The 11,040-nt window shown below is 40.4% G+C and overlaps 2 protein-coding genes across 5 annotated transcripts in view; one reads left to right on the top strand and one right to left on the bottom strand.

Annotated features, from left to right (window-relative positions):
* Window positions 1–532: 532 nt before the first annotated feature.
* LOC105418524 (uncharacterized) lies at window positions 533–4,449 on the bottom strand. 2 transcript variants are annotated; one of them, XM_029838420.1, is made up of 5 exons: window positions 4,196–4,444; window positions 3,996–4,129; window positions 3,314–3,655; window positions 1,323–1,598; window positions 533–973 (listed from the first exon to the last, which is right to left on the bottom strand). In XM_029838420.1, exons 2-5 carry the CDS (start codon window positions 4,042–4,044, stop codon window positions 843–845), a joined length of 798 nt encoding a protein of 265 aa, XP_029694280.1. In that variant the 5' UTR covers window positions 4,045–4,129; window positions 4,196–4,444; the 3' UTR covers window positions 533–842. The 2 variants fall into 2 exon arrangements, with proteins under 2 accessions (XP_029694280.1, XP_011616512.1); XM_011618210.2 differs by lacking the exon at window positions 3,314–3,655 and having other exon boundaries at window positions 3,996–4,449.
* Window positions 4,450–10,353: 5,904 nt separating this feature from the next.
* The window catches only part of pear1 (platelet endothelial aggregation receptor 1), a 44,029-nt gene continuing 43,342 nt past the window's right edge, over window positions 10,354–11,040 (top strand). For all 3 annotated transcript variants that reach the window (XM_029838354.1, XM_029838351.1, XM_029838353.1), the window contains exon 1: window positions 10,354–10,759. The gene's annotated coding sequence lies outside the window, so the exon portion shown is untranslated. The remainder of the gene's footprint in view (window positions 10,760–11,040) is intronic.

Raw genomic sequence — 11,040 nt, 5'->3', positions numbered from 1 at the left:
ACGTTTGTCCTCACTGACAAACTCCTGATGGAGAGTTGGGTGGCTTTGGCCACACAATGACCTGAGCTTCTTCCGTATCAGGTGCAGAAAAGAGAACTGGAAAACTTCTTAAATTCCTCTTTGTCTTTGCTTTCAAGGACAGAAATGTCTGACCATCATGTAAATCCCTCTGATGCTGGGAGAGGACAAGGAAGGCAGATTCTGGAAATGACATGGTGTGACACAGCAAGGATGCTGTGTTAATCGGCCTTTGGGGTAGCTGAGGGAGGGAGGGGCGTAATGCACTGCAGCAGCTCAGATTAGATTCTGTTCTCTCAGATTGCACCATGGGTGTGTTTATTTTATTTATATTTATTATTTCATTTGTAATATTAATTCATTTTTTAAACATTTTTCATATTACTTTTATAGATCCTCTTTAAATATATATGGTCGTTATGGTAACAAAAGAAGCATCATTCATTCTTTTCACTCTCTGTTATTATTACTTTCACAGCTACTAGAGGGGAGAAATGAGCAAATCTCCATTGCATGTGGTTTAAAATATTTTACTTGAGAAAAGGACATTTCTTAAGAAAAGGAAACAAAACCTAAAGCAAACATCCTGTAAGAATGATAGCATAATGTAACCAATCACAGAACAGTAACATATAAAGTTAAAGATTTATGTCTTTATGTGACCCCGTATGTGAATTTATGGTGCAGTGGGACTTAATATCAGCTATTTTGAAGCAATATTGAAATATTTGCAAATGGTCATAGATTATAAAAAAACAAAGAGATTAAAAATTCAGTGTTTTATGAAAATTCCAAGGACTTGGAATTCAGATACCAGGGTACTCTTAGTCAGGTTGATGGACTCCTCTCCTGCATGTCAGCAGAGCAGCTGTGATGACAGACAGGGTGACAAAATGTGTTGTAAGGAATCCCCCATAGTATAGCCATGGCTCGGGAAAAATTTCCACATCCTGCTCTAAAAAACAGAAATGCACAGATGTGAAGTTATACAGTTACAGAAGAGAACAACTCAGGACACAACTATTCAAGAATAATATCCGGATATATTTATATAGGATAAAAACACATTCTATCGCAGACCAGGGTCTGTTTGGAAGGGCTGACAACAAAATTATGTCAAAGAGCTCTACCAACATACAAAAAACTTCCCATTAACAGAAACATTTCCTAAATTCAACTAAATTATTAAAACAATGTTGTTAGCAGTAAATTTCCCTCATTGTTCTGAACAATCTACAGCATTTCCCATTAATCCATTATTTATTGTAAAGGCCAACATTGCATGTGAAAATTGAAAATATTACCATGCATAATGTAGTCAGAAACCATCTTTGTTAGCAGGGTTTTGTTGAAGTGTAGCTGACACTCATATTTCCCTCCATGTGTCAGTGAAATGGTCACAGATAGCAAGACGTGGAGCTGAGGAGCCAGATTACAGCCCCGCTCCCAACATTCAGGCTTGCCGCTACGGATTTTGTGGCCATTATAAAGAATGGACAAAACAAATCCTGGATCTGCAGAAACATTAACTTGACAGCTGAGCAGCGACCTGTTGTGAGTGACGTCAAAAATCACAGTGTCTGAAAAGAGATGTAAAATAGTGTTCAATACACATATTTGTGATATGGGACAAGGATTTAAGAAAATGTTTCTACTTTGGAAGCTAATCTAAAAAATACTAATAAAGTTTTACAATCATTCAGAGCCAACAGTACATGACATGACTTTCATAAAGCAAATTAACTGTACCTAGTTAATTTAGTTAATTGCAGAAGCCTTTTGGATAAGTGGTAGTTTTCCAAAAACTAAAGGCCCACTTTAATTTTTAAGCCTTTTTTATCTTCCAGAAAAACATTTTTAAACTCATGTTGTTGAATCTGCTGGTTTTTGATGCTTCTAATATTTGGTTTCATGTTCCATATCTCATTCTATGTGCCTCCTAGGTGTACAAGTTACAATTGTAGGAGATCAGCAAATATATATGGGGTACTGGGGGGTTGTGGCTAAAATATCCCTTGTTAACTACCGGTAATAGGGGAGGCCATGAAAAGGTCACATAACCTGACCCATTTTTGAGGGCCAACAACTCCATACATTGCCATACATTCACCTAGAAACACTATTCAAACTTTAAAATATATAAGGGTCTGAATACATCTTGTGAAAGTACTCGGAGTAATAAGTCTAAAGAAGCCCCCACAAGGGGCCCTGGAATTTCTTGCCCAACCCTCATTTATTATTGTGTCAATGGCTGACGTGATTGTGGACCACGTGACCTAGAATGTAGCAGGCTGAAAACATTTGAAAGCCTGACAAACAAATCATCATAACTCTGCCTCAGAAGGTCCCACAAACAAAAAAACATACTATTTTAACTCACAAATGTCAATTTTACAACATTAAATCAATTAGCACTTTGTAAAACGGGCTGCTGCGCCGACAGGTCCACTCACCTCTGCCATTAACTCCCATATTAAATGCAGCGAGGGAAATTGTTCATAACTGAGAAAAACCTTTATGTTGAACCTGTTGTATCTCCTACACCATTTAAGCTAATTTAATGACATTTCATGACATATTTAAAGGTCTTCTGCTTCTAAAGAGCCCAACTTCAACAAAATCAGTTGTTAAGTGCTCCAAATCGTGCGTATACAAATCGTATCAGCAGGGATATTAACCTGTCTTATTCTTTCATCAAGCTTTAATACAAAATTTACTGTCATCATTTTACTAAATGTATTCTTTAAATTCCTCTGGCCAGTTGCAATATTTGCATTTGAAAAAGCTGTCATAAAAAAACTTCTTAGGGTAAAATAAAGTAGATTTTATTCCAATGCACTACATCATGGACCTCCTTTTAATGAAGGGAGTGTAAGTACCGGTAACTGTTGCCACATTATGCTTGACATTGTGAGAAATGATAAAAGATTTTTTTCCTCTGCACATTTCTTGAGAAGTTTGCTAGTGATTCTTCTGTGACTATTGTTGAGTAATATAACGAAGAAAAAAAATAGCAACACATCATTTCCCTTTTCCAGCTGTAATGGATTGCTATATGGTTAGGTTCTCTAGCACTATATATATATGTGTGTGTGTGTGTGTGTGTGTGTGTATGTGTGTATGTCTATATATAGACAAACACACATGCATGCATACACACACACACACACACATACATACATACATACATACATACATACATACATACATGCATACACACACACACACACACACAATTCTTCAGCTTTTTAAAAAAAAACAACAACCATACAACAACCATTCTTTTTTTTTTTACCATAAATGATGAGTCTTGTTTCATTTCCTTTAGTCCTGTATGGAATTTTGGTCTCAGCGGTGAGGACAGACAATTTGCACAGATAGTTTCCACTGTCCACCCACTGGACATTCTTAAGAATTATGGATTTGTTTAGAGATTGCTTATTTTCATCCACACGATCAACACGTTGCTTAAATTTTTCAGAGGGGGGCCACAATTTGGTTCTGTCCGGATACTCCCAATACAGAACTGGTGGGCTCAGAGTGTCATCACTGGAAATATGGCATGGCATTATAACATCATTACCCAAGACTGTGATAACAAAAGGAGGCTGATGGACTGTGATTAATGTAGAAACCCCTAAAGTGACAGAAACACAATAAATTAGAAGAGGCACCATCCTTTCTATCAAAAAAAGAAACACCTTATAACATAATCTTTTACTTATGATAAAACTTTTTTATTATATTAAATATTGATCTGAATCCAATTTTAAAAGAATAATTATACATTGCACAGGATAATTCTAAAACATTACAAACGCATAGTTTACATAAATAAATCTGAATGTCAAAAAATGTCAATTAAATGTGATCAATTAAAAAAGAGTTCAGCCTATTATTATTATTATATTGTTAACAACAACAACAACAATAATAATATTGATAATAATAATACTAATAATAAATGTATTTAATACCTGGGATTAGGAGGTAAAGAAACATCCTTTGCATCCATCCGCAATCCATCAATATTGAAAAATCTGTGTTGCTTAATGAAAAATTTGTCTCCACAAACAATCTTAAAAATGGCCCTGTGCCTCCAAAGATAAAGCAGGTAAAAAGTAGTTGCGGGGTATTACCATTTCCTTTTTTAACCTAAATTTAGTTTTCAATTGGACAATTCTTACTATATTGACAGACAGATCAGATATAAGCAAAGTTTGTTAATGCTCCTGAATATACCTGCAACAAACACTCTGCAACAAAATAGAAACCACATTTTAAAAACAATGAGTTGAAGCTATAAGTGTAATACAGCACCAGACCTTTTACTCTCACCTCCTACCCACTTCCTCTATCTTCTTTTTCTCACTATCTCTCTCTATTTCTCAGAAAAGAGGTCACAGGTCTGAAAATCAAAGAGGATATTATCTGAAAAGTTTTTATATACAAAACTGTAATGTTTTTATTATTTGATAAGGTTTCATAAGAAATATAACTTAAAAGCACAGACTCAAAACTTAAATAAAACTTTCTGTTTTGTTTTTACATACACGTAATTAGAAAATATAACTTGGTCATTTTTTGGGGTATTTCCAATTTCACTGATGTCAGACCTGCAATGCAATCTGAAGAATCAAAGTGTTCCTTCATCAAACTTGTGCAATGCAAACTGGACAATGAGGCCGAGAGCCAGAATCAGCCATCATCACAAAAGAAACATGCTTTGAGGCGTTTTGGCAACAGTGCTAAATTTCAGCAAAATGAAAAAAGAAAACCTCTCAACAAATAGCCTAAACATAATTTATAAGTGATACACAGTGATCTGGGTTGATCTCATGAATGTGTCATTCCACCTACTCTAGAGACCTTATATAATGATCCAGAAGTGCTCTGCACTGTAAAACGGGAGGCAATTTCTGGCTTCTCCTTTGCTTTCCTCACCTCAGAGACCAGGTGCAGGTCAGTAAATGACTTACTATTATTATCCCACCATTCAATTCACCACTTATGTGGTGCAGGTGCTTTTTGCCCTGGTGAATTGTGGCAGATTATCAGCAATAACCTAGCTGGCAGCACATATGCTCTATGGCAGTGATAATGTCAGGGTTTCGGGGTTGTGTCAGTCGTTGTGCTGCAGGGGGTGGTGTGGGGCACAATTGGTGCTGGCACTGCTGGCAGGCGCACCTGTAGGCAATTTACATCGGGCTGCCTATTTAAGCAGGTTGCGCCTGCCTATCAGTGCCAGCCCGCCTTGTCAATGTGTCTGTTGGTCTCCCTCGTCGTGTGCTCCTGCTCTGTGTGTCCTGGAGGGCCGCTCCAGCTTCGTGTCTCCTGGAGGGCCGATCCAGCTTCGTGTCTCCTGGAGGGCCGCCCCTGTTCCCTGCGCCCTGGAGGGCCGCCCCGGCTTCGTGTCTCCTGGAGGGCCGCTCCAGCTTCGTGTCTCCTGGAGGGCCGTCCCTGTTCCCTGGGCCTTCCGCAGCCCTGGAGGGCTGCCCTCGTGTCCCTCGTGTGCGCCGCAGCCCTGGAGGGCTGCCCTCGTGTGCTCCGTGTTCTTTGTGTTCTTTGTGTGCCCCCTCCCCCCTGTTAATAAAGCTTGTTCGACCATTTTACCACTGTGTCCTGGCCTGCGTTCGGGTCCTGATCATCCCCGCCCGTGACAGATAAGCTAATAGTACAGTTTCTTTATATATGAAAGCTAATTTGTTAGCATTGCATGCTAGTTTGGATAGAGGTTGGGGTTTTTGTGACTTCTTTCTGTTAAGGATTTGGTTTTTACAGGACCCGAAAGCAGGCAAGAACGCAGTGATTAAAAAGTCCAAAATAGGATTTATTAAATTCAACTCAAAACAGCAGTCCTCCTGGACCGCAGGGAAGCACTTGTCTGGTCTCCTGGGGCGCACCGAGAGCTCCAGCGCGGAACCAACATGGGAGTCGGGTTCTGCACGTTCACTAGTCCAGCAGGACGGAGTGGAGGGAAGACACCAAAACAAGACACCAAAACACTCCAACACTGGTAGGCAGGCGCTCCCTCCCTAAATAGGTGGCCTGATGGAAATTGCTGACAGGTGCACCTGCCTGCAGTGCCAGCTGTTGCCAATGACTCCTCCACGCCCCCTGCAGGAAAAACCAACCCCGAACCCTGGACCGCAACACTTTCAAAACTATCCAACAGTGAAGTGTTGTTTTTTGTTTGTTTTTTGTTTCAGAAAAAAAGAAAAACTATTTTCGGTATTGTGCCCGACATTATTGTTTTAAGTTTGGAGAACTTCTACGAATGTTCAAGGTTCATGCTGGTGCAGGCTTTTGTATTTGTGGCTTGTTAAGCTTGTTTGACCCTATACTACTGTCCGCTGTGAGAAGGGAGGGTCAACATGGCTTCAGGGCACTGTGAAGTTTGCCGGTTCAGAATGCCCCTCAAAATGGGTAGCATGGAAGGGAGACGGAACATTGTCAAGACAAAGTCATATGCACTTGATCCCGTGATTGTCGTCATGAAACCCCTCCAGGTCAGGAAGAGGTGGCACTTCCAAGCCTTCATCCCCTGCTCCAGCAACAGAGGGAGGCAGCTTAGACCTACACATGCTGGTTTCTTCCTGTTAAAGGGGAGTTTTTCCTTGCCACTGTTGCTTGTCTGGGGTTAGGCCCTGGGATTCTGGAAAGCGCCTTGAAACAATTTTGATTGTATAAGACGCTATATAAATAAAGATTGATTGATTGATTGATTGATTGATCAACAAAACCTACCAGTGGCTGGAAAAGGCCGGGCTAGTTAACATCTTAGTTATGCTGCTATAGGCCAAGGCTGCCGGGTTCCAGAAACATGATCACCTGACAGGCCTCTGTCACCCCACTGGGTAATGGTCTCCTCTCCTCTCCTCTCCTCTCCTCTCCTCTCCTCTCCTCTCCTCTCCTCTCCTCTCCTCTCCTCTCCTCTCCTACAAGGGTATCAGAGGCCAAGCTCTGATTGATTGATTGATTGATTGATTGATTGATTGATTGATTGATTGATTGATTGATTGATTGATTGATTGATTGATTGATTGATTGATTGATTGATTGATTGATTGATTGATTGATTGATTGATTGATTGATTGATTGATTGATTGATTGATTGATTGATTGATTGATTGATTGATTTCACTACTGAAAACTGCCATACACCTTGAATGCACCTTGAAATGCTCAGATAGGTAAGATTCCAATCAGGAAAGTACATTTCGAGTGATAAAGAATGGTGGTTGGTGGTTGACTGTATCAAATGTGGCTGAATGTGTTTCTGTGGAGTTGAAACCAGATTGGTTTGGATCAAGGAGAAAGTTGATGGATAGGAACTGGGATGGGGTCCAGTGGGCATGTAGTCAGATGGCTACATGTCAAGGTTTTAGATATCGTGTTCTCTGCGAGATGGGTAATGTGGGTAAGGAGGGGGAGGAAAGCAAGCAGCCGAACAGCTGCACTTTCTAAGTGAATTGGCAGCTGATAGCTGCAACTTTCTCTGTAAAGAACGAAGCAAAAATGTCATCTGAAATGTGAAATTTGCAGCGGGGGGAGGGTGTATTAAGCAGGATGTATTAAGATGGAGAACAGTTTGCATTTATCTGTGGTGCTGTCGATCTTGTTGTAAAGCAAACTCTTTGCAGCAGTGAGGAGGAGAAGGAGGACAGCAGAGTCTAGTTACTAGACTCTAGTAGCTCTCAAGATCTTTAGATGTACTGGATGTGCGGCCTTTTCTTTCTGCTACTCTGAGATCACAGCATTCTTAGCGGCTGGATACTCTCCGGACAGACTGAGCAAGCCTGCCGGATGGAGGACACAAACTATCCAGGGATGATCTTAAAATCTAAATTGCATCAGTGGTATCATTACCCTCTATAATGGTGAATGTGCTGAAAGTAAGCAGAGTGGAGGAAACCAGAGAGAGATAGTTTGCTGAAATTGTAATGGAAGTAGAGCATGGATTAGGGAGCAGGGTACTGCTCAATGAGTTTCAGATTGAACTAATCGAAAAAATGGTCCGAGAGATGCAGAGGGGTAAATGAGAGGGTGTCTGTAGAACAGCTCTGGGCAAGAATGAGCTCAAGCTCTTTGCTAGCTCCGTGAGTAGGAGGAGTAGGGGTCGACGATAGGTCAAATGAAGTAATCAGGGGCAGGAAGTCAGCTAAACTCAGGTCGTGCAAATGAATGTTGAAATCCCCCAGAACAAGCAAGGACACTCATGATCAGAGATAGATGACAGCAGTATGGTGGTTGATGGGAGATAACAACCACATAGACCTTAACCAGAGCTGTCACCAGAATATCATGGTTTTCAAAAGGGGCATACTTGTGTGAGGGGAAAAGTGAATCCAATGTCTACGATTTGAAAATTAACAGAGCAGTCCCAACGCACCGCCCCCAAGTATGGAATGTGTACTTGGCAGAGAGTGTGGCTGGGGTGCCAGTGTTATGAGGTTTGATTCAAGTCTCCGTGACTTGCTCTCCAGAGATATCTAAACAGAGGTGGCTAGTTTAAGAGATTATAGTACAGCATACAGACATATTTTTGCAGTACTGCATGGTTAGACTAGCTTCCGACACTAATCATACCGGAATGAACATTCACAAAAAGTAACCAGGATGTTAAAATGCTCTTATATAACATTTCACAAGTGCCACATATACAGTATAAGATGTTATATAAGAGCATTTTTAAGAGCATACAGTATGTTAGTGTGTCTATGTAAAGAAGGAAGAGAGGCAAAGAGAGGAGGGTGAGGTGAGAGAGAGAGAACAATCTATGGAGGAACACTTGCAACTCACCGATCACCGCTCAGGACGATGACAGTAATGCACTGAAAGTCTTGTTGCTCGCATTTTAGATTTGATGTGTAGCCACATCTTCATCCGTCCAAACAGCATTGCATCAATTCCCTTTCAATCATCCAGTTATGTTAATTTTCCAGATTACGGTAATTGTTCCTGTGACCACTCAAACTTCCCAAAAACATTGTGTACTCAGAGCAGGGAGCAGAGATCCACAGGTAAAAATTGGTATTTGCTCAGTTTAAAGTGTGTAATTTTATATTTGACAAATGATCCCTGATGAAATCTTTCACACCTGGCCTCCTCTTAATCTCCAGATTTGTCCACTGTACAAGTGTTGGTCATGGACAATGTTTGCTTCCCTATATTTCATTTTGCTCCTCAATAGGCACAACATCCCTGATTTTGCGGTGGTATCTGCTATATATGGTTCTTTCAGCTGATATGTATATTTGACCTCTTCTACTTGCTTAACTAAGCTCTTTGATAGAGCCACTTTACAGATCAACAGGTGGCTTCTAGTGACCCTTTTTCACACTCACCTAACCTTGACCTTTTCCATTTTCTAGTTGTATTTGATGTGAAGTAGCTTATTCCTACCCGGGCTGTCTAATTTACACACTGGAGCATGCAGTTGTGGTCTTTTCCGGTATGACACTAGTAATAACTCCTGTGTTGATCTTTAATTCTTTTCCGTACCTTGTATAGGCAGTTTTACAGCATTGTTTGTATCATGCACGTTTATGCCTCCCCAGGAAACACACTTGGTTCCCTTGACTTTGACAACATGAGAGCACAAATGACTGTACAATGCTGCACTTTTCATGTAGTCACGGCACTCAGCATTATGTGCATACTCGACCACATCTACAGCGTTTTTTCCTTTACTCAGATAATTCCCCTTTCTCACGCCGTCCCGATACCAACCATGTCCGGTTTTGTGTTTTTGTTTATCTTCTTATGGCAGTCACCTGCCTCGCACATCGCTCACTTGTGCACAGTAAGCATTTGCTCTTTGCTCTGTAATATACACTTCACCTGCTCTGGTTGTCTACTGAGCTCCACTGCTTTACTGAGCATCAAATCAGACATTAGCATTCTCTCAACATCTAAATTTGTGGAGGCAGGATCGATCATGAATTTTATTCACTTTCAGGACAAAATAGTTACCCAGTAGTTATCTACAGTCTATCCAATAGTTATCCAATAGTTATCTACAGTCTCTGTCATTTTTCATCCTGTTTCCCCCTGATTGTGAGAGTCTTGTATATGTGCCCAGCGAGCAATGCAGCATACACACCTGAACCTCTGCCTCTTCTTCATTGAGTTTGATCATTATGCGTACCAGTGAAACCTTTCTCTAGCTGCACAGTGGAAGACAGGCAACTCAAAAGTGACTGCACCCAAGTGTTCTCACAACACCAGAGGGCACTCTAGCTTTACAAAAATCGCAGTGGGCGCATATATACACAAATATTTAGAACTAATAAAGAAAAGTATTTAATGTGGCAATTTTCAACAAATGACATAAATTACAATTAATATGAAACAATGATAAATAACAGCAAATAAAGAAAAAAATTGGTAAATAAAAAAGTATGACAAAGGATGAGGAATCACCATCCCTGCTACATAGCTGGTGAAAGCAAAAATAGTCTCATTTTGCTACACTGACCCCAACAAACCCGGCACCCTCTGTTTTCTTCTTTCTTTTTCTCCTTCTGTTTCTGCTGTTGATGGTCCCCAGGCTGCCGCAGTTTTTCCACTTTGCTGGCTCATCTTTCAGGACCCTCCCCCACTGGATGCCGCTTCTACTTCTTCCCACTCTTCTCACTGATTTTTAGTGTTTCAGTCTTTGAATTGTATTAATTTGCCTTTTAGTTCTCTCTTTTTGGAAGTAATTGTCCAACAATCGAGGTTTTCTTTGCAGCTAAGGTGAGAAGAATTCTGTCACTGCTAACAGATAAGACTTGAGCACAGATGTTTTAACTTAGATATATTTACTGCCATGCAACTTATGGAAATGTGTTGTGATGGAAAACAGCGTGCCATAAGGGGAGATGTAACTATCTGCAAAGTTTATTGAACGGTTGAACAGTCTGGTTTACACCTCTATGTTATTTTGTCCGCAAATGAACATTTTCTCCTGTGCCAAGTTAAGACAAATGTCGACTGACAAAGCAGTTATACAACCTTTTACAATGGAAAAAATAGGT

This window comes from Takifugu rubripes, chromosome 7 (assembly GCF_901000725.2).
Source record: "Takifugu rubripes chromosome 7, fTakRub1.2, whole genome shotgun sequence".
NCBI lineage: Eukaryota > Metazoa > Chordata > Actinopteri > Tetraodontiformes > Tetraodontidae > Takifugu > Takifugu rubripes.
Note: the sequence above shows the minus strand (reverse complement) of the source record. Positions and strands in the feature narration are given on the sequence as shown.